The 23789-nt window shown below is 52.6% G+C and overlaps 1 protein-coding gene across 1 annotated transcript in view; it reads right to left on the bottom strand.

The window, feature by feature from the left end:
- The window catches only part of ttll9 (tubulin tyrosine ligase-like family, member 9), a 401093-nt gene that overhangs the window by 61658 nt on the left and 315646 nt on the right, over window positions 1-23789 (bottom strand). The window contains exons 5-7 of the mRNA XM_072514478.1: window positions 12716-12756; window positions 6917-7004; window positions 3160-3218 (exon numbers count right to left, since the gene is read on the bottom strand). Of these exons, the coding sequence (XP_072370579.1) occupies window positions 3160-3218; window positions 6917-7004; window positions 12716-12756 (188 nt within the window). The remainder of the gene's footprint in view (window positions 1-3159; window positions 3219-6916; window positions 7005-12715; window positions 12757-23789) is intronic.

Genomic DNA, 23789 nt, shown 5'->3' with positions numbered 1-23789 from the left:
CGTGCTCCCACCCATCAGCGTTCTCCCCCAATCACCGTGCTCCCCCCCATCAGCGTGCTGCCCCCATCAGCGTGCTCCCCCCATCAGCGTGCTCCCCCCCATCAGCGTGCTCCCCCCCATCAGCGTGCTCCCCCCCATCAGCGTGCTCCCCCCATCAGCGTGCTCCCCCCATCAGCGTGCTCCCCCCCATCAGCGTGCTCCCCCCATCAGCGTGCTCCCCCCATCAGCGTGCTCCCCCCCATCAGCGTGCTCCCCCCCATCAGCTTTCAACCCCCATCAGCGCGCTCCCCCCATCAGCGTGCTCCCCCCCATCAGCGTGCTCCCCCCATCAGCGCGCTCCCCCCATCAGCGTGCTCCCCCCATCAGCGTGCACCCCCATCATCGTGATCCACCCCATCAGCGTGCTCCCACCCATCAGCGTTCTCCCCCCATCAGCGTGCTCCCCCCATCAGCGTGCACCCCCATCATCGTGATCCACCCCATCAGCGTGCTCCACCCCATCAGCGTGCTCCCACCCATCAGCGTTCTCCCCCCATCAGCGTGCTCCCCCCCATCAGCGTGCTCCCCCCCATCAGCGTGCTCCCACCCATCAGCGTTCTCCCCCCATCAGCGTGCTCCCCCCCATCAGCGTGCTCCCCCCCATCAGCGTGCTCCCCCCCATCAGCTTTCACCCCCAATCAGCGTGCTCACCCCAACAGCGTGCTCCCCCCCATCAGCGTGCACCCCCATCAGCGTTCTCCCCCACATCACCGTGCTCCCCCCCATCACCGTGCTCCCCCCCCCATCAGCGTGCTCCCCCCCATCAGCGTGCTCCCCCCCATCAGCGTGCTCCCCCCCATCAGCGTGCTCCCCCCATCAGCGTGCTCCCCCCCATCAGCGTGCTCCCCCCCATCAGCGTGCTCCCCCCCATCAGCGTGCTCCCCCCCATCAGCGTGCTCCCCCCCATCAGCGTGCTCCCCCCCATCAGCGTGCTCCCCCCCATCAGCGTGCTCCCCCCCATCAGCGTGCTCCCCCCCATCAGTGTGCTCCCCCCCATCAGCGTGCTCCCCCCCCCCATCAGCGTGCTCCCCCCCATCAGCGCGCTCCCCCCCCATCAGCGTGCTCCCCCCCCATCAGCGTGCTCCCCCCCATCACCGTGCACCCCCCCATCAGCGTGCTCCCCCCCATCAGCGTGCTCCCCCCATCACCGCGCTCCCCCCATCCCCGCGCTCCCATCACCGTGCTCCCCCCATCAGCGTGCTCCCCGCCATGAGCGTGCTCCCCCATCACCGTGCTCCCACCCATCAGCGTTCTCCCCCACATCAGCGCTCTCCCCCACATCAGCGTGCTCCCCCCCAGCAGTGTGCTCCCATCAGCGTGCTCCCCCCATCAGCGCGCTCCCCCCTATCAGCGTTCTCAACCCATCAGCATTCTCCTCCCATCAGCGTGCTCCCTCCCAGCAGCGTGCTCCCATCAGCGTGCTCCCCCCTATCAGCGTTCTCATCCCATCAGCGTTCTCCTCCCATCAGCGTTCTTCCTCCATCAGCGTGCTCCCCCCATCAGCGTGCTCCCCCCATCTGCTTTCTCCCCCATCAGCCTTCTCCCCCATCAGCCTTCTCCCCCATCAGCCTTCTCCCCCATCAGCGTTCTCCCCCCATCAGCGTTCTCCCCCCATCAGCGTTCTCCCCCCATCACCATGCTCCCCCCCATCAGCTTTCACCCCTATCAGCGCGATTCCCCCCCATAAGCGAGCTTCCCCCCATCAGTGCGCTCCCCCCCCATCAGCGTTCTGCCCCCATCAGCGTGCTCCCCCCACATCGTGCTCCCCCCCCATCAGCGTGCTCCCCCCATCACCGTGCTCCCCCATCAGCATGCTCCCCCCATCAGCATTTGGACACTAAGGGCAATTTATCATGGCCAATCCACCTAACCTGCACATCTTTGGACTGTGGGAGGAAACCGGAGCACCCGGAGGAAACCCACGCACACACGCGGAGGAAATGGAGACTCCGCACAGACAGTGACCCAAGCGTTCACCCCCCATCAGCGTGCGCCCTGCATCACCGCGCTCGCCCCCATCAGCGTGCTCCCCCCATCAGCGTTCTCCCCACCATCACCGTGCTCCCCCCATCAGCGTGCTCCCCCCATCAGCGTGCTCCCCCCATCAGCGTGCTCCCCCCATCACCGCGCTCCCCCCATCAGCGTGCTGCCCCCATCACTGCGCTCCCCCCATCAGCGTTCTCCCCCCATCAGCGTTCTCCCCCCATCACCGCGCTCCCCCCATCACCGCGCTCCCCCCATCACCGCGCTCCCCCATCACCGTGCTCCCCCCATCAGCGTGCTCCCCCCATCAGCGTGCTCCCCCATCAGCGTTCTCCCCCCATCAGCGTGCTCCCCCCAATCAGCGTTCTCCCCCATCACCGTGCTCCCGCCATCAGCGTTCTCCCCCCCCATCACCGTGCTCCCACCCATTAGCGTGCTCCCCCATCAGCGCGCACTCCCCATCAGCACGCTCCCCCTATCAGCGCGCCCCCCCATCAGCGGTGATAAGCGTGCTCCCCCCTCCATCAGCGATCTCCCCCCATCAGCGTTCTCCCCCCATCAGCGATCTCCTCCCCATCAGCGTGCTCCCCCATCAGCTTTCTCGCCCCCATCAGCACGCTCCCCCCCATCACCGTGCTCCCCCCAGTAGCGCGCTCCCCCCATCAGCGCGCTCCCCCCCATAATCGTTCTCCCCCCATCAGCATGGTCCCCCCATCATCGTTCTCCCCCCATCAGCGTGCTCCCCCCCAACAGCGTGCTCCCCACATCAGCGTGCTCCCCACATCAGCGTGCTCCCCACATCAGCGTGCTCCCCACATCAGCGTGCTCCCCACAACAGCGTGCTCCCCACGTCAGCTTGCTCCCCACGTCAGCTTGCTCCCCACGTCAGCTTGCTCCCCACGTCAGCTTGCTCCCCACATCAGCATGCACCCGTCAGCGTGCTCCCCACATCAGCGTGCTCCCCACATCAGCGTGCTCCCCACATCAGCATGCTCCCCACATCAGCATGCTCCCCACATCAGCATGCTCCCCACATCAGCATGCTCCCCATATCAGCATGCTCCCCACGTCAGCGCTCCCCTTAAGGCCCCCCTTCCCTGTCCTCAGTGTCTCATGTCATTGACTCATGCTTCTTACCTTTTCTGGATCATAGTCGGGGGCGGTTTTTTGCACTGCCACATTTGTTAGATGTATAACTGTGCAAGGAACGTGTCAGGGAACAAAGCGGAGCCGCACTTTGAATACAAATGGCTTCATGTACAACAGTTAACTATCAAAATACTTGTACACAGTGTCTCCAATTGTCTGCTGAAGAGAGCGGTGGAGACACAATTTTCAAAATATTTAGTTCTTACAATGTCAAGGTGTTGGGATCTCTTTACATGGGTTGAATGATCTTCATCATCCATGACTGTTCTGTAAACTCAGATTAAATATCGCCCAAAATTACCTGTGGAATGATAACTGAGCTGTTACACCCCTTGAGATCCAGCCACTTCTATCTCACCTGACCTTCTAACTTGGGCTGCTGAGATCAGTGTCATACAATGTGCTCCAGACTCTGTGAGTGAAGATTAAATCATTGTTTTTATGAAGTGCTAACTGGATTCAAAAAGAGAGAATCGTTTTTATGATTGTGTCTGGATGGCTGAGACTTGTTATTTGCAATTCCTGTGCCCTGTAGGACACTTCATGACACTAAGGGGCCACATGTGTAGAACGTTGCTCCAGCTGCATGAGCTCAGTCTAGGATTTCCAAGCTTGAGGGACAGCTGGAATAACTGTGGAGTATAAGGGAGGATTGCACATTCCAGGAGGTTGGCCCTCACAGACCGAGAGAATTCAGAATAATAGGTGGGTGGCCATCAGGAAGAGTCGGAAAAGGCAGGAGAAGCCTTCAGGATGCCTTCCATTCTCAAACAGGTATTCTGCATTGCAAACTGCTGGGAATGACACCAGTCTGAAGGAGTGAGGTCCAGACCATGGCACCACTGGGCAAAGAACTGAACAGGCGGGATCAGTGCAGAGGAGAAATGCAGTTAGTGTAGGAGATTCCATAGTTGGGTGGGGCAGGCAGGCATTTTTGTGACCATCATTGAGAGTCCCACATGCATTGTGGAGAGAGAGAGAGAGATGATGCGGAATATCTGAAAGAGGATGATAGGGAACCAGTACTATAGTAACATAGCGAGAGCAAGTATTAAGGTCCGATGGTCAGGCTTTCCTGAGCTAAGGTGACAGTCGAAATAAGAAGATGGGGACAATTGATGTGTCACCTGATGTGTGGTGCAGCAATAACAACTTCTATTCTACAGCAACTGCAACACAATGAAACATCCCAAGGTACTTCATAGGAATATCATGAACTGTTCGTGACCAGTAACAAACTTGGGGGGATGAAAATGGTGCAAGAGGGTGGGTTTTAGATATTTGGGGCATTGGGATGAGATTAGAGTCGGAGATACCTATTAAGGAGGGACAATAGGACATAGGCAATGTCCTCATGGGAAGCTTCATTGGAGTATGGGTTACAGTCAATTACAGAGAGGTTACTGTGGGTTACAGTGAGTTACACCGAGAGGTCACTGTGGGTTACAGTGAATTATAGAGAGAGGTTACTGTGTGTTACAGTGAATTACAGAGAGGTTACTGTGGGTTACAGTGAGTTACACAGAGAGGTCACTGTGGGTTACAGTGAGTGACACAAAGAGGTTACTATGGGTTACAGTGAAATACACAGAGAGGTTACTGTGAGTTACACAGAGAGGTTACTGTGTGTTACAGTGAATTACAGAGAGGTTACTGTGGGTTACAGTGAATTACAGAGAGGTTACTGTGGGTTACAGTGAATTACAGAGAGGTTACTGTGGGTTACAGTGAGTTACACAGAGAGGTTACTGTGGGTTACAGTGAATTACAGAGAGGTTACTGTGGGTTACAGTGAAATACACAGAGGTTACTGTGGGTTACAGTGAGTTACACAGAGAGGTTACTGTGGGTTACAGTGAGTTACACAGAGAGGTCACTGTGGGTTACAGTGAGATACACAGAGAGGTCACTGTGGGTTACAGTGAGTTACACAGAGAGGTTACTGTGGGTTACAGTGAGTTACACAGAGAGGTTACTGTGGGTTACAGTGAGGTACAGAGAGAGGTCACTGTGGGTCACAATGAGTTACACAGAGAGGTTACTGTGGGTCACAGTGAGATACACAGAGAGGTCACTGTGGGTTACAGTGAGTTACACAGAGAGGTTACTGTGGGTTACAGTGAGTTACACAGAGAGGTCACTGTGGGTTACAGTGAGTTACCGAGAGAGGTCACTGTGGGTTACAGTGAGTTACAGAGAGAGGTTACTGTGGGTTAATGCGGGTTACACAGAGAGGTTACTGTGGGTCCCAGTGAGTTACACAGAGAGGTCACTGTGAGTCACAGTGAGTTACACAGAGAGGTTACTGTGGGTTACAGTGAGGTACAGAGAGAGGTCACTGTGGGTCACAATGAGTTACACAGAGAGGTTACTGTGAGTCACAGTGAGTTACACAGAGAGGTTACTGTGGGTTACAGTGAGTTACAGAGAGAGGTCACTGTGGGTTACAGTGAGTTACACAGAGAGGTTACTGTGGGTTACAGTGAGTTACACAGAGAGGTTACTGTGGGTTACAGTGAGTTGGAGAGAGGTTACTGTGAGTCACAGTGAGTTACACAGAGAGGTTACTGTGGGTTACAGTGTGTTACACTGAGAGGTCACGGTGGGTTACAGTGAGTTACAGAGAGAGGTTAATGTGGGTCACAGTGAGTTACACAGCGATGTCACTGTGAGTCACAGTGAGTTACCCAGAGAGGTTACTGTGGGTCACAGTGAGTTACAAAGAGAGGTTACTGTGGGTCACAGTGAGTTACACAGAGACGTGACTGTGGGTTACAGTGAGTTGCACAGAGAGGTCACTGTGGGTCACAGTGAGTTACACAGAGAGGTTACTGTGGGTTACAGTGAGTTGCACAGAGAGGTTACAGTGAGTTGCACAGAGAGGTTACTGTGGGTTACAGTGAGTTACACAGAGAGGTTACAGTGAGTTGCACAGAGAGGTTACTGTGGGTTACAGTGAGTTACACAGAGAGGTTACAGTGAGTTACACAGAGAGGTTACTGTGGGTTACAGTGAGTTACACAGAGAGGTTACTGTGGGTTACAGTGAGTTACACAGTGAGGTTACTGTGGGTTACAGTGAGTTACACAGAGAGGTTACTGTGGGTTACAGTGAGTTACACAGAGAGGCTACTCTGGGTCACAGTGAGTGACACAGAGAGGTTACTGTGGGTTACACACAGAGGGGTTACTCTGGGTCACAGTGAGTGACACAGAGAGGTTACTGCGGGATACAGTGAGTTACACACAGAGGTTAATGTGGTAATAGTGAGTTATATAGAGATTATTGTGGGTTACAGTGAGTTACACAGAGAGGTTACTGTGGGTTACAGTGAGTTACACAGAGAGGTTATTGTGGATTACAGTGAGTTAAACAGGTTACTGTTGGATACAGTGGGTTGCATAGAGAGGTTATTATGGGTTAGTCAGTTAAACAGAGGATGCAGTGGGTTACAGTGAATTACAGAGAGGTTACTGTGGGTTAAAGCGGGTTACACAGAGAGGTTACTGTGCGTCAGTGAGTTACAGAGAGGTTACTGTGGGTTACAGTGAGTTACAGAGAGAGGTTACTGTGTGTTACAGTGAGTTACACAGAGGTCACTGTGGGTTACAGTGAGTTACAGACAGATTACTGTGGGTTACAGTGAATTACTCAGAGTGAGAGGTTGTTGTGCGATTTATCTATGACACTTTATTCATTTGAATATCTGTCACGTCCCACGTTTATTGTGGTCAGTAAAGGATACAGTGATCATCGATGCTGCTCAGTGAGAATCGGGTATTTGAAAATCGAGCAAAGCCGTCTCTATATAACCAGGCTTTCAGAGGGATGTACTGTATACAGGGAGACAGGGAATTGCATGTCAGTAAACATTTAGATCATATTTCTGAGCAATATCTACAACCTGATTGTATTTACTGAATACAAGATTCCTTATATCTTTTTTATTGGCTTTTCTCATATTTATAAACAGTTGTTGCTTATATACATTACATTTTTCTTGCCCGCGCTAATTTGCTTTATTTTATTTAAAGGTTTGTTTTGTCGTTCATTTGACTAACTGTACGTACATTTTGCTGCCCTCTGGATTGGTCTATGAAATCCCCCCCACCCCCCCCCCCCCCCGGCCGGGTTGCGTGGTCTTTTGGTTCTTCATCTTTATTTTTTCTCCTGGCTCACTCCTCGTTGCTGGCCTCGAACAGGTTTTGGAACAGGCCGCCGAACTGCCCCCAAGTATCCAGGAAGCCTTCCTCTGACCGTCGGGTGGCGTACTTAATCTTCTCCAGGTGGAAAAGTTCCGAGAGGTTAGCTAGTCAGTCTGCAGCTGTGGGTGGTGCTGCCGATCGCCAGCCGATTCTCCGGCGTGCGATTAGAGAAGCGAAAGCAAGGGCATTGGCCCCCTTCCCCATGTGTAACTCTGGCTGCTCCGATACCCCGAAGATTGCCACTATTGGGCATGGCTTCACCCTCACCTCCACAACCTTGGACATTGCCTCGGAGAAGGCAGTCCAGAACCCAGCAAGCTTGGGGCAAGCCCAAAACATGTGGGTGTGGTTAGCCGGGTCCCTCTGGCACCGCTCACGTTTGTCCTCCACCTCCGGGAAAAACCTGCTCATTCGGGTTCTGGTCAGGTGCGCTCTGTGCACCACTTTGAGCTGCAATAGGCTAAGCCTTGCGCAGGGGGAGGTGGAGTTCACCCTGCTCAGTGCTTCGCTCCAGAGTCCCCATCCACCTCTGTCCCCAGTTCGTCCTCCCATTTTTGTCTGGTCCCGTCCAGTGGTGTTCGGGCTCTGCCCAGTAGCTGTCCATATATTTTCCCACATAGCCCCCCCTTCTTGCTGCTTGTGCCTATCAGGTCCTCTAGTAGTGTGCTTTCTGGGGCCCGGGGTACCCTACTGTCTCTTTGTGGAGGAAGTGCTTTATTTGGAGGTGTCTCCATTCCTGTCCTCTTGATAGTTTCCACTTCCTCATCGGTTCATCCAGTATCGCCAGTCTGCGCCCTATGTAGAAGTCCCCGACCGTAAATGTGCCCCCGTCCCACCTCCATTTTTTGAAGGTGGTATCTAGCATGGCTGGGGGTAATCTGTGATTGCCGCAGATGGGGGCCCTCAGGGACATTTCGGTTATCCTGAAGTGTTGTCTCAACTGGGTCCACGTTCTGAGCATGGCCGCTACCACTGGGCTCGTTGTGTACCTTGTTGAGGAGGATGGGAGTGCTGCTGTGGCCAGGGCCCAGAGGGTTGTTCCTTTACAGGATGCCTCCTCCATTTGTACCCAATCTGTGTCGGGTTCTTGTACCCATCCCCTCACTTTTTCTGTTGTTGCTGCCCAGTGGTAGTATTGTAGGCTTGGTAGAGCCAGCTGGCCATTTGGATCCCCAGGTAATGGAATCTGTTCTGGTTTTGAATGGGAGTTCTTTCAGCTCTGTCCCTCCCTCTTTTGGGTTCACTGTGAATGTCTCGCTTTTGCCCAGGTTAAGTTTGTAGCCCGAGAAGGTTCCAAACTCTTTCAGTATTTGCAGTATTGCCTTCAGTCCCCCCAGTTAACCTTTTGGGACACTAAGGGCAATTTAGTATAGCCAATCCACCTAACCCGCATATCTTTGGACTGCGGGAGGAAACTGGAGCACCTGGAGGAAACCCACGCACACATGGGGAGAATGTGCAGACTCCAGACAGACAGTGACCCAAGCCTGGAATCGAACCTGGGACCCTGGAGCTGTGAAGCACCTATGCTAACCACCATGCTACCGTACTGCCCAATTCGGAATTTGGAATGTCATGAGATTTACCTCAGCCCAATTAAATCTGATCCTTTTCAGCAAGTTCTTCTCATTATTTCCGGATAATTTCCTTTGACTATGTGCAAGACAAATTTGCCGCCTGTCCATTTAATTGCATTAATTGTTAATTTAATACGACCCCTCCACAGGGGGTAGGTAGGCTTTTAACACTATTTCAAGAGTTGCAGAGCAATATGTTGGAACTTTTCTTGATAAACAGTCTCTGGCACCAGCGAGACAGCTGCCCCAGGGTCCACCTCCATCTTCACCAGCTGACCCAATATTGGTTTGTTGCAGCAGCCATAGTTCGTGCATTTAATGACAGTTCGTCTTCAGGGCAAAGACACACAGGCACCGCTAGCTGGATGCTTACACAGTTAACAGCCAGCTAGTATCAGCAAACCTCAGCTGTCTCCTTTCCTCTGGGTGCTCTGGTTTCCTCCTACAGTCCAAAGATGTGCAGGTTAGGTGGGGATAAGGTGTGGGAATAGGCCTCGGCAGGGTGCTCTTTCGGAGGATCAGTTCAGACCCGATGTGCTGCATGGCCTCTTTTTGCTCTGTAGGGATTCTGAATGCCTGGTGAATTCTGTACTACCTCAAAGACCTGACTTTTCAGTAAAAGGCCAAGCCTGGCAGCAACAAGCATCAGGGGAGAGGTTAGGAGGAGTCTCTCGGAGATAGGGAAAACAAATAATACTTGGGATAACAGACACCCTACTTTGTAAAAATCGGCAAACAGAAGTATTTATTTAATATAAACCTAAAACAGGAAATGTTGGAATTTAAGCAATGTACTGCCTACTTGTTTCTCAATGTATAACTGCCCAATGCTTTCCCAGTTGGGTAGGGTCCAGCTTCAGAGACAATCTCTGTGGCAAAATAAATGATTGTTCCACAACAATATTATTGTACAATAATGATGTTACTTCTTCAGAAGTGTGTGATAATGTGTTCAATTTTGAGGCAATTAGTTGGGAATCCAATGATCATTTACTGTAAGTGGAATAATAATTGGCTGCAAAAACAGCTTAGAATGTGTCCAGGTTCTGATTGTAATGTCACTTGTTAGACACACATAATCTCAGTGCAGTCCCGCAGACCCACAGAAGATTTTAATCTACATGTCGATTGGTTTAACCAGGTCGGTCAAGCCAGCCTTGAGGAGGAGTTTATAGAATGTATCTGCGATAGTTTCCTCGAACAGTATGTAATGGAACCTACGAGGGAACAAACGGTCCGAGATCTGGTCCTGTGTAATGAGACAGGATTGATTAATGATCTCATAGTTAGGGATCCTCTCGGAAGGAGCGATCACAATATGGTGGAATTTAAAATACAGGTGGAGGGTGAGAAGGTAAAATCAAACACTAGTGTTTTGTGCTTAAAGAAAGCAGATTACAATGGGATGAGAGAAGAGCTAGCTAAGGTAGACTGGGAGCAAAGACTTTATGGAGAAACAGTTGAGGAACAGTGGAGAACCTTCCAAGCGATTTTTCACAGTGCTCAGCAAAGGTTTATACCAACAAAAAGGAAGGACGGTAGAAAGAGGGAAAATCGACCGTAGATATCAAAGGAAATAAGGGAGAGTATCAAATTGAAGGAAAAAGCATACAAAGTGGCAAAGATAGTGGGAGACTAGAGGACTGGGAAAACTTTAGGGGGCACCAGAAAGCTACTAAAAAAAGCTATAAATAAGAGTAAGATAGATTATGAGAGTAAACTTGCTCAGAATATAAAAACAGGCAGTAAAAGTTTCTACATACATATAAAACAAAAAAGAGTGGCTCAGGTAAATATTGGTCCTTAAGAGGATGAGAAGGGAGATTGAATAATGGGGGATGAGGAAATGGCTGAGGAACTGAACAGGTTTTTTGGGTCGGTCTTCACAGTGGAAGACACAAATAACATGCCAGTGACTGATAGAAATGAGACTATGACAGGTGAGGACCTTGAGAGGATTGTTATTACTAAGGAGGTAGTGATGGGCAAGCTAATGGGGCTAAAGGTAGACAAGTCTCCTGGACCTGATGGAATGCATCCCAGAGTGCTAAAAGAGATGGCTAGGGAAATTGCAAATGTACTAGTGATAATTTACCAAAATTCACTAGACTCTGGGGTGGTCCCGATGGATTGGAAATTAGCAAACGTGACACCACTGTTTATAAAAAGGAGGTCGGCAGAAAGCGGGTATTTATAGGCCAGTCATAGGATGCTGGAATCTATCATCAATGAAGAAATAGCGAGGCATCTGGATGGAAATTGTCCCATTTGGCAGACGCAGCATAGGTTCAAAAAGGAAAGGTCGTGCCTAACTAATTTAGAGGAATTTTTTGAAGACATTACCAGCGCGGTAGATAATGGGGAGCCAATGGATGTGGTATATCTGGATTTCCAGAAAGCTTTTGACAAGGTGCCACACAAAAGGTTGCTGCATAAGATAAAGATGCATGGTATTAAGGGTAAAGTAGTAGCATGGATAGAGGATTGGTTAATTAATAGAAAGCAAAGAGTGGGGATTAATGGATGTTTCTCTGGTTGGCAATCAGTAGCTAATGGTGTCCCTCAGTGATCCGTGTTGGACCCACAATTGTTCACAATTTACATAGATGATTTGGAGTTGGGGTCCAAGTTTGCAGACGACATTAAGATGAGTGGTAAAGCAAAAAGTGCAGAGGATACTGGAAGTCTGCAGAGGGACTTGGATAGGTTAAGTGAATGGGCTAGGGTCTGGCAGATGGAATACAGTGTTGACAAATGTGAGGTTATCCATTTTGGTAGGAATAATAGCAAAAGGGATTATTATTTAAATGATAAGATATTAAAACATGCTGCTGTGCAGAGAGATCTGGGTATGCTAGTGCATGAGTCACAAAAAGTTGGTTTACAGGTGCAACATGTGATTGAGAAGGCAAATTGAGTTTTGTCCATCATTGCTAAAGGGATGGAGTTTAAGACTAGGGGTGTTATGCTGCAATTGTATAAGGTGTTAGTGAGGCCACACCTGGAGTATTGTGTTCAGTTTTGGTCTCCTTACCTGAGAAAGGACGTACTGGCGCTGGAGGGTGTGCAGAGGAGATTCACTAGGTTAATCTCAGAGCTGAAGGGGTTGGATTACGAGGAGAGGTTGAGTAGACTGGGACTGTACTCGTTGGTATTTAGAAGGATGCGGGGGGTATCTTATAGAAACATAAAAAGTTATGAAGGGAATAGGTAGGACTGGCGGGTGAAAGCAGACGTAGGGGGCATAGCCTCAAAATATGGGAAGGACTGAGTTTAGGAGGAACTTCTTCACCCAAAGAGTTGTGAATCTATGGAATTCCTTGCCCAGTGAAGCAGTAGAGGCTCCTTCATTAAATGTTTTTAAGATAAAGATAGATAGTTTTTTGAAGAATACAGGGATTAAGGGTTATGGCGTTCGGGCCGGAAAGTGGAGCTGAGTCCACAAAAGATCAGCCATGATCTCATTGAATGGCGGAGCAGGCTCGAGGGGCCAGATGGCCTACTCCTGCTCCTAGTTCTTATGTTCTTAAGATTCCGGGTGTAGAATCGGGCTTGTACCCTGCTACCCTGTTTAGTCTTGTACAAATCCACTATCAGAACAACATGAAATGGCATCACCAAGTGAGACATGAGGTGAGCCTTCCTTCATGCCAAGTAAGGGACACCACTTTGTAACTAACTCAAAACCTTAACAAGATAAATGTTCTTTCTGTTTAAGTGGTACCGAACACAAGAGGGGCTTCAGAAACAAAATCTACTTACAGACGTCACGAGTACATAGACACGTAGATCAAACTTCCTCCCTGCAAATAACCAAATATCTCATTAGTAAACTTTGCACAAACAATTGTAAGTGTAAGGTTTTCGGGCAATTCGGCCTTTTTGGACTGCCCAAGGATAAAACCCAGAGACTGTAAACTGACTTTTCAGCCAAGAGAACGTAACCAGATTTCCCAGCAGGCTTGATCCGCTGAGCTGAGTAGGGGCATAGGTATTTACAAACCCCCCCCTAGGAGCCACAAGGAAGAAGGAGCCAGACAACGAGATAAGATTAAAACACAGACAAAGGGGCACGGGAATACACAGGGGGCCTGCCTGCAAGCAGGACAATGGGATGGTCATAGCCCCATGCAGATGTAAATGACTTGGCCTCCACCAGAGCAGAATCCAATTAACACCCCATCAACATAGCAAGGTGAGAATAGCAGCCATCTCCGGAGCAGCTGGAAGACTTTGAAAATCTTCACAAGAGAACTTAACCTTGTTATCCCAAAAAGCAGACTGTCTGGGCTCAGTATATTGCGCTGGAAAAGCCCCTTGAAGATAAACGGTAGAAAAAAACAAGTTGGAGGCGGACCTGGGGGAGGTACTCCAATCTTGACAGAAGCCACCGGCAGGAACTCACTGGGTGGAGGGGGCGGAGTCGGCGCCAAATTCAAATCGCGGCAGGTCTGCCTGGCTGGAAGGAGCGGACCTGCGAGGAAAACCCGGAAGCGAACAGCTCTGACCGGCTCAGAGGGGGCGGAGTCGGCGCCAAATTCAAATCGCGGCAGGTCTGCCTGGCTGGAAGGAGCGGACCTGCGAGGAAAACCCGGAAGCGAACAGCTCTGACCGGCTCAAAGGGGGCGGGACCAGCGGGAACTTTAAACTTGGACCGATACAACGCAAAGGGGGAGGAAAACCCGGAAGTCGACAGCTCTGACCGGCTCAAAGGGGGCGGGACCAGCGGGAACTTTAAACCTTACCAATTCAATGCAAAAGGGGCTGGCCGAACACAGGAAAAAGCCAGGTAAAACGGATATAAAAGGGGCTGTGTTTCGATTGAGGGTCTCTTGGCTTGACCTCTCCACCTTTGACTTGACCTCCTGCAGCCTGTGACTGTAAGTACCCTGCAGCAGCTTGCGAAACTCCCTTGACCTTGATAGTGGTTGAGGCTTTGGGGAAGGGGACTTGATTTGTGTTCTGTGTCATTGCTAAAACTGTGTAACAATAAGATTTTTCGTTGTGTCCGTTATAGTACTTTCTGAATAGACTTAGTGTGTGTTAGAGTTTAAGATTTTATTATAATTTCTTCTGTTTGATGATTTTGACCTGGGTTTTGCAATAAACCTTGATTTGCTGATAATTGGAGTCGTTTAAATTCTTCAATCTCTCACCAGCGATCTCTGACCAAGTCATTGTTAAGATATTCCTCACCTTAATTCCGGGTTCAAGAATCTAGGGTCATCTTGAGCGATTCACTCAGGACAGGCTGCTGGTTAGGTAATAAACAGCAGTGTCCTATTCTCTCTCTTGGGAAAGCTACTCCAGCGAAGTAGGAACCGGGTGGGTGTTGCACCACCGGCAAGAGAGAGAATCACCTGGGCATTGGTAGGGGTCTGGATATCTGTGTGATATAAGCCTCAGGCTTCCGGTTAGGGATAAACGGCAGGCTTGATTCAGTGCTCTCTTCCGTGGAGGTGTCCCAGTGCGGCATCCCCTGGCCTCTGAAGTTTCAGTGCCAGCTGGAGAGAGACACACACAGATACTCAAACCCCAGATATCGGCCCAGTAGTGGAGTAGCAGAGATGGCACCCTCTACAATGGCGACCGCGGCAGGACCCCGGTGGCGTGGAGTATGTGACTTGGCAGAGGGGGTGAGGGAACGAAGTAAAATGGAGGAGAGAATCTTCTCGTATATGTGGCAAAAGGTCAACCTCACCAAACCTTGGGTCTCAGAACTAATCAATGCGGAGCAACCGGTAATGGCAGCGGCTGCATGGACAGAAAGTAAGGCGCACAAAAAGCACTTGGAGAAGGCAGTTTGGCTGGTCTGCCTGTCCCAGCAGGTAGTCAAAACAGAGCAAAGGATCGAAGAGTTAGAGCAGGAGGCTAGCGCAGCGGAACGACTGCGGGAGGAATTGGCAGAAATGAAACAGGAAAGCGAGTCTAACCGGTGTGAGAAGGACTATCTCCACTGCCAGATAGTGGAGGGTAAAGAAAAGGAACGGAGTCTCCAGGAACTCTATGCTCGGAGTACAGAGCAGTGTAGGAAGCTGGAGGGGAAGTTCCGGGACATCCAGGCAGCGTACCGAGTGGCTCGCGAGGAAGTAGGGGACTGTGCCCATGGGCCGTGCCAGGCACGAATAACGGAGTTGGAGGAGACCTTGTCCAAGTTCAGGGGACAGATACACCTGGTAGGTCCAGGGGGGTTCCCTAGGGGCAAGGTGCTCCTCGCAGCGGATGATTCCCCAAAGGCCAAGGGGAATAGACCGCCTCCTGAGGCACCGGGATTGTGTCCGGGTCGGCAGGGGGGGATCGGAATGCACGTTCAGGGGCAAGTCCAAGGGGGGTCGGCAGGGTACCCCCAGCTGGCGGCGTGTCCGCCTGGTTTCGTATGTGGGTCCCCATGGGATGGGGACAGACCGCTGCCTGGGATGCCGGTGATGGGGCCGGGTCAGCAGGTAGGGTTTGGACCGCCCGGTCAGGGGCAGGTCCAAGGGGGGGCAGTGGTGTATCCCCAGATAGCGGCGTCTCCTATATGGGTAGTTAGCCCGGGGACAGGGGGGCTACCCAACGGGGCAGGAGAGCTGGACAGTGGGGAGGAGGAGCAGGAACCCCAGGTAGGGCAGATGTGCCCTGTCAGACAAAGAAGGTATGGTCCCCCGGCGGGGCTGGCGAATAGGGGACCGGTTGAGGGCGACATTATCATTCCTCATGGGGCATCCGCGCTCAGGGGGATGGTGGCCCACGTTCCCAGGCTAACTCCAAAAGGGGATCCGTCGCTTCATTTTATGGAGGTGGAACAGGCAGCCAGCATTAATGACTGCGACGAGGGGGAGCAAATAAGGATGCTCCTGATGACCCTAGATGCACAGCTATGCAGGACAGTGACCTCTGGGAATGGGGGAAGACCTGACACATGGGCGGCAGCACAGACTGCTGTTCTGGAGGCGATGGGCTTGAATCTGGGGAGCCCTTTCATGAGGGTGGGGGAAACCAAGCAGCAACCAGGGGAATCTCCCACCATGTTCGCAGACAGGCTGTGGATTGTCTATATGGAGGCATGCGGGGTTCCCGCGGATAGACGGAATTTAGGGGAAAGAACCGCCCACTGGCTGAAGACCCTAGTTGCCAACTGTCTCCCTAACGTTAGGGCCAAAGCCGAACACTGGTTCGACCCGCAGACCCCGGCCCTTAATGAGGAAGAGGTCCTTAGGAAACTTACCCTCGCATATCGTAATGGGGAGAGGGGTGAGGACAAGCCCCTTAAGGGTAGGGTGCATGAAATCGCGCCAGCCCCTAAGAGAGAGTGGAAGCATGAGGGCACCCGGACCTCCGACAAGAAACCGGTATGCTACGGGTGTGGGAAGGCCGGGCATTTCAAGAGGGAATGTAAAAACCCTAGCAAGCAGGAGAGGGCTCCCGCAGTAGAGAGTCAGACCCCGGCGGCAGGAGCAGCTGCCCCGGAAACCATCGAGGTAAGTAAAATTTTAGCCCTTTTGCAAGGCTCAGGACAGGTGGCAATGGCAACGGGCCAGGGTCAGCCCGCTCCCTCACCCAGGGAAGCCTCCGAATGACTAGCCCCTCAGCAGTCCACCTTTCTATGCCCACTGGAGTATGGCCCGTGCGGGAGACCCTGGGTCAAGATGGAGGTCCAGGATACGGTCGGGAGTTACCTACTGGACACAGGTGCTTCCAGTACTATAGTCCACACGGACAATCCCCGAGCATCCCCTCTGTCTAGCGGGGTACCCTATAGTCTCATCGGATTTACCGGGAACGAAAAAATGGGTTTTTTCTCTGTTCCCCTGTCTATCAGGTTAGGGGCACTCCAGGCGCACTGGAAATGCGTCCTGATGAGATGGGAACAGGAGGGGAAAGGGATCCTAGGAGCTGATTTTATAGTGGCTCATCAGATCCTGGTGGACCTAAGAAATCACTGCCTGTGGGGTGCAGCAACGGAAGGGAGTGAAAGGGAGTTGAGGGTAATTGACAGAGCCCAGGAGAAGGGAGCTTTGTGCGTGGTACAGCCAAAGGAAGGGTACGATTTAGAAGCCCTGGAGAGGAATACCCCGGAAGAGTTCAGGGAGTATGTCCGCAGGAATCTGGCTGCTTTTGCCACCCACAAGCATGATTGTGGGAGAGTTACTGGGACAGAGGTCAGGGTAGATGGGGACCCCATGTCCCAGCCCCAGAAACAGTACCGCTTCCCCCGGGAAGCAGAGGCAGACTTGGAGGTGGCCCTAAACTCACTGGTGCGGCAAGGGGTGTTGAGGACAATTGCCACCCATGTGAACTCACCGCTCTGGCCGGTGAGGAAGCCGGACAACTCCTGGAGGGCCACCGTGGACTACAGAGTCCTGAATAAAAACATCCCGGCCTGCGCCCCAACGGTGGCGGGCGTGGCAGACTTGCTAGGAGAAATTCCAGCATCCGCCTCAATTTTTACGGTGCTGGATATTTCGAATGGATTTTGGTCCGTCCCGGTCAGACGGGAGGACCAATATAAGTTTGCCTTTACCTTTAAGGGGCAACAGTACACCTGGACCTGTCTCCCGCAGGGATTCCATAACAGCCCGAGAATTTTCCATCAATGCATGGCCGAATGCTTAAAGGGGTTCAGTGAGCCACACAAGCTGGTGCAGTATGTGGACGACATCCTGTTGTTCACCAGTAACAGTGAGGAGCATGGGCCACTGGTGGACGAGCTGTTAGGGTTATTGTACAAAGGAGGGCTGAAAGTTAACCCTAAAAAGGCACAGATCGGGGTAGGAGAGGTGAAGTTCCTGGGGTTAACCCTGAGAGCTGGTGAGAGAGGAATTGACACTGCCAGGAGACAAACAGTGCAGGAACTCCCAGTCCCCGTAGATGTAAAGGGGATACGGTCCTTTTTAGGAATCACCGGCTACTGCAGGGACTTCATTGAGGACTATGCCACCACAGCAGCGCCTCTGCTTAGGCTGCTGCACAAGGGGGTGGAGTGGGACTGGGACAGTAAGTGTGAGACGGCGTTCGTCCGACTCAAGGAGGACTTGCAGAAAGCCCCAGCCCTGGGAGCCATTAACCCCCGGGAGGAGTTTTTCCTGGAGGTGGCCGCAGGCAGTGATGGCCTGAGTGCTGTGCTCCTCCAGACCCGGCATGGCAAGTTGAGGCCGGTGGTATACTCCTCTCGGGTCCTCACAGACGTGGAGCGGGCATACTCCAACTGTGAGAGGCATCTGCTGGCCACCCACTGGGCGGTAAAGCGGATGCAGGTATTTGTCAGGATGGGCCCCATCACCCTCCTGACACATCACACCCCGACCCAAATGCTGCTGGACGGCAGGATTAAGGACGGCACGGTCAGCAGCGCCAGAATCACCAGATGGACCCTCCTGCTGTCACAAATGGCCCTTCAGGTAAAAGGGCTGAATGAGCCACAGCTCGCTGCCAACCTGATATACCCCGGGGAGCCACACCACTGTTCCGTAGAAGGGGTATGGGAGGTAGGGTTCGGACTCCGGGCAGGGCTGCACCCCACAGGGAGGGAGATCTATGTGGATGGGTCCAGTACTGTAGCAGAGGGCGTCAGGTTCACGGGCTGTGGGATCTGGGACCCCGATGCAGAGATAGCCCTGGCCCTTAAACTCCCCCATACACTCAGCGCCCAGCAGGCAGAGCTGGCTGCAGTGATGTATGTGGTGACCCACCCCGACCGTTTTCCCACGCCGTATACCATCTGCTCAGATAGCATGTTTACATGCAACTCCTGCACGGAGTACCTGGCTATCTGGTCCCGCCGAGGATACACCTCCTCGGATGGAAAGCCACTGGCCACAAAACCCCTCCTCGAGAAGATCGTGGCAGCAGTTGGGCAGGGGGAGGACAGGTATATCCTTAAGGTGAAAGCTCACTCCAAAACAGAGCCACGGGGCGAGGGGAACCAGAGAGCAGACGGCCTGGCCCGAGAGGGGGCTAAGAATGGGATAGCGTGGGACCCGTACGAAGAGGGACAGGTAGCGGCCGTTACAAGACAGCCCCAGAGGGGGGATGGAACGAGTTTGGCCCCAGATCTAGCCACTGCCCAGGGACAGGACCCCGAGCTAAAGAAAGTCATAACGGCCATGGGTAGGCAGGAAAGGATAGAGGGGCCCTATGGGGGAAAGGACATCACCCTGAAGGAGGGCATGCTCTTCAGGGGGGACCAGTGGATAGTGCCTTCCCAGCACCATAGGGAATTTATTGAAATGGCCCATGAGAGCCCCGGAGCGGGACATCCCGGCCCTGAGACCACCTGGCAACGGGTGGAGAGGGTGGGGTGGTGGCCGAGCCTCCGGGAGGATGCTCGCGATTTCTGCGCGAGCTGTTTGGTGTGTGCTACTAATAACCCGGATCCCAAGAAAAGAAAGGTCTCGTTGGGGCACATCCGCAGGGTGGAGGGGCCCTGGCAGTCGATACAGATCGACTATATTGGACCTCTTCCCCCAGCGGCAGGGGGTTACAAGTACTGTCTGGTGCTGGTGGATATTTTCACAAAGTGGGTAGAAGCCTTCCCCTGCCGAACAGCCACCGCAGCAGGCACAGCCAGGATATTGATCAGGGAGGTATTCTCGAGGTGGGGACTCCCACAGTTTGTGGAGTCAGATCAGGGGAGTCACTTCACGGGACAGGTGATGCAAGCGACCCTAAAAGTCCTGGGGATTAAGGCAAAGTGGCATGTGGCCTATAACCCTCAATCCTCAGGTCCTGTGGAAAGGTTAAACAGGACCATAAAGGAGAGGATCAGGAAAGAAACAGGCAACTCGCCCAACCGGTGGGTAGAAATCTTACCCCTAGTTTTAATGGGGATCCGAGCAAGCCAGTCCAGGAGCACAGGGTACTCCCCGCACGAGCTCATGACAGGGAGGGTTATGAGAACCCCGATCCATGTCAGGGTACCTTCCCTGACAGAGGGGCAGCTTAGGGAGGTAAACCGGGACAGGTTCGCTAAGAAGCTGATGGAGCAGCTGAAGGAAATTAATTGGCAGGCAGCATTTAACATGGGAACCCAGCACCGGAGGAACAAGCTGCTGCTCGAGCCCCACACTACCCAGGAATGGGCCATAGGGGAACAAGTAATGGTCCGGAATTTTGCACGGGTAGGAGCCTTTGAGCCACTGTACGCGGGACCGTACAGTATAGTGGACAAGGCCAGCCCCATGGTTTACGCAGTACAGCTCCCCCGGAAGATTAAATGGTTCCACGTGAACCAATGCAAACTTTTCGACCCCACCAGGGCCGGTAAGAGCAAGTTGGGGGGGGGGCTGGGGGTGATAGTGGAGAAGCCGCCTGCAGAATTAACGACGGTGGGAGAGGTCCCTGACTCCACGGTCACACAACCGGTGACAAGGTGCTGTCCCGAAGGGGCAGTCCCAAAGAAACCGACAGTGTTGCAAGCACCCAGCCCAGGGACAGTAACGATTCCCAAGCCCTTACCTGTGGGTCAGGTAGCCTGCCTTAGTATAGAGGCTAAGGAGGCGGAGGAAGTGGAGGTATCACCTTGGGCTTGGGAACCAGTCAGGGGACGAAGGAGCAATCGGGTCTCCAAGCCCCCGGTAAGATGGTCCCCATCACACCTCCCTAGAACCCGGTCCCGCAGTAAGGGGGCCCGAGTAGAAGGGAGCGCTGAGGGATCACCGAACCCTGTTGGGGAAGGAGAGGCAAGGGGCAGCCCGAACCCCCAGGAGGGGGAGGTCTGGCCCGAGCCGTTGGTCCAAACAGGTGAACTGCCCCAGTATAGCGGGGTCCAGTTTTAATTTGGCCACCCGGAGACGGGTGGCATTGTATATAGCATTCCCCCCCTGTTAGTTCTAATTAGTGTGTAGTGGTGTGTGGGTTATTTAGGATCGTGGGATCACAGAAGCGCCTAGTGCAATGGTATAATGATGGAGCAGCAGGCACTAGGACCCTGGTGGAGCCGGGCTGTGGACACAGAACCACAGACAGGCTGCGGCAACTTCAAAGCGGGAGCTGCTGCTGCCGCCGGATAGCGGCAGGCACTAGGACCCTGGTGGAGCCGGGCTGTGGACACAGAACCACAGACAGGCTGCGGCAATTTCATGTTGATTTCACAACTTCAAAGCGGAAGCTGCTGCTGCCGCTGCATAGAACCCAGGCACTTTAAGGTAGGTAGTTCCGTAGGGGCAAGGATGTGTTTTGTCTCTTTTACAGATGGGGCACCCGACGATGTGGAGTTTGCTGATCTTGGCGATGGTGGGACCGGGAGAACTACGCAGAGGCGAGACAGAAGAGTCCTTTGTCTATGGGTGCTCTGGCGGCAGAGCCCCTCTTGTCACTACCGGACAGGGAAACCAGGTGGCCACAGAGCAGACCCGCTACTCACACCTGGGGAGGTGGCCTGGGTGGCTGGGGTCGAACTCGACCAGGTACTCCAGCCACCAGAGCTTCACCTATGGAGAGGCCTCTGTACTCTGCGAGGAGATACAGGTGGCGACTGACCGGGTTAGAGTGACTGAGGGCAGGCGGGTGTGTTTAGCCTGTAAGGGGGACATTCCTTTGGGGAGATGGTGGTGGCCCAGGAAGCTGAGGCTGGACATGAGGGATCGGTCCTCGGACTGGGAACGCCTGGACAACAACACCTACCGGACCATCACGGGGTCACCGGGTAGGATCACCGTTTGCTGGGATAAGTGGTGGGCTTCTGACCAAGGCATTTATTTGTGTTTATGGGGGTCTACCAAGGCATGTCCACAAGGGGCATTAATCACTTTTGTAAGGTGATGGCAGAACCCAGGGAACGGGATGAATTGACCGCACTGGGGAGGGATGTGTAACGCCCAGGGAAGGGATGACTGTAAAAGCTACCGAACTGCTGGTTCAGGTAAAGCGACCCCTGCCCACAGCCCAACCAATCGACCCTCACAACTGTCCGATCACCACCAGGGGGGCCTGAGAATGGTTTAGTGTTTGCCCCCACAAAGAAAATGTTGTACCAGGGGGTACATTATGCTGTCGCCTCAGTTGTACTGAACCTCTCAGCTGCAGGTATCGACGACGGAGGAAAAATGAAGAGCCTTCAACGGGAAGAAGCGAAGTGCAGCCCAGAAAAAAGGATCCTTAGTGAAATAAATAGAGTCACATGTAAATAGTTGTATGGATTCGCGGGTTTCAGTTATTTGATTGTGATATATGTACAGGGACCCTTACGTTTGGGGTTCCGGTGAAATGTGGGTATGTTACTGTGTGTTTGAATTAAGTATGGTCTTGTCTTTCCCTTTCAATGAAATCAGGGGTAGCATAGATTAAGGGAACTGTCTTGGGACTTGTAGTTTCGCATGTTGTTGAGGGAGGGCCTACGGTCCACACAAAAGGAAATGATTGCCCTTCACCTGTGTCGATACGGTCCAAGCAGGTAGGGACGTATCGAAGGGGCATCTGTAAGGTTTTCGGGCAATTCGGCCTTTTTGGACTGCCCAAGGATAAAACCCAGAGACTGTAAACTGACTTTTCAGCCAAGAGAACGTAACCAGATTTCCCAGCAGGCTTGATCCGCTGAGCTGAGTAGGGGCATAGGTATTTACAAACCCCCCCCTAGGAGCCACAAGGAAGAAGGAGCCAGACAACGAGATAAGATTAAAACACAGACAAAGGGGCACGGGAATACACAGGGGGCCTGCCTGCAAGCAGGACAATGGGATGGTCATAGCCCCATGCAGATGTAAATGACTTGGCCTCCACCAGAGCAGAATCCAATTAACACCCCATCAACATAGCAAGGTGAGAATAGCAGCCATCTCCGGAGCAGCTGGAAGACTTTGAAAATCTTCACAAGAGAGCTTAACCTTGTTATCCCAAAAAGCAGACTGTCTGGGCTCAGTATATTGCGCTGGAAAAGCCCCTTGAAGATAAACGGTAGAAAAAACCAAGTTGGAGGCGGACCTGGGGGAGGTACTCCAATCTTGACAGAAGCCACCGGCAGGAACTCACTGGGTGGAGGGGGCGGAGTCGGCACCAAATTCAAATCGCGGCAGGTCTGCCTGGCTGGAAGGAGCGGACCTGCGAGGAAAACCCGGAAGCGAACAGCTCTGACCGGCTCAGAGGGGGCGGAGTCGGCGCCAAATTCAAATCGCGGCAGGTCTGCCTGGCTGGAAGGAGCGGACCTGCGAGGAAAACCCGGAAGCGAACAGCTCTGACCGGCTCAAAGGGGGCGGGACCAGCGGGAACTTTAAACTGGAACGATACAACGCAAAGGGGGAGGAAAACCCGGAAGTCGACAGCTCTGACCGGCTCAAAGGGGGCGGGACCAGCGGCAACTTTAAACCTTACCAATTCAATGCAAAAGGGGCTGGCCGAACACAGGAAAAAGCCAGGTAAAACGGATATAAAAGGGGCTGTGTTTCGATTGAGGGTCTCTTGGCTTGACCTCTCCACCTTTGACTTGACCTCCTGCAGCCTGTGACTGTAAGTACCCTGCAGCAGCTTGCGAAACTCCCTTGACCTTGATAGTGGTTGAGGCTTTGGGGAAGGGGACTTGATTTGTGTTCTGTGTCATTGCTAAAACTGTGTAACAATAAGATTTTTCGTTGTGTCCGTTATAGTACTTTCTGAATAGACTTAGTGTGTGTTAGAGTTTAAGATTTTATTATAATTTCTTCTGTTTGATGATTTTGACCTGGGTTTTGCAATAAACCTTGATTTGCTGATAATTGGAGTCGTTTAAATTCTTCAATCTCTCACCAGCGATCTCTGACCAAGTCATTGTTAAGATATTCCTCACCTTAATTCCGGGTTCAAGAATCTAGGGTCATCTTGAGCGATTCACTCAGGACAGGCTGCTGGTTAGGTAATAAACAGCAGTGTCCTATTCTCTCTCTTG

The sequence above is a fragment of the Scyliorhinus torazame genome, chromosome 8 (assembly GCF_047496885.1).
Source record: "Scyliorhinus torazame isolate Kashiwa2021f chromosome 8, sScyTor2.1, whole genome shotgun sequence".
Lineage (NCBI taxonomy): Eukaryota > Metazoa > Chordata > Chondrichthyes > Carcharhiniformes > Scyliorhinidae > Scyliorhinus > Scyliorhinus torazame.
The sequence above is the reverse complement of the archived record's forward strand: the minus strand, read 5'-3'. Positions and strand labels throughout refer to the sequence as shown.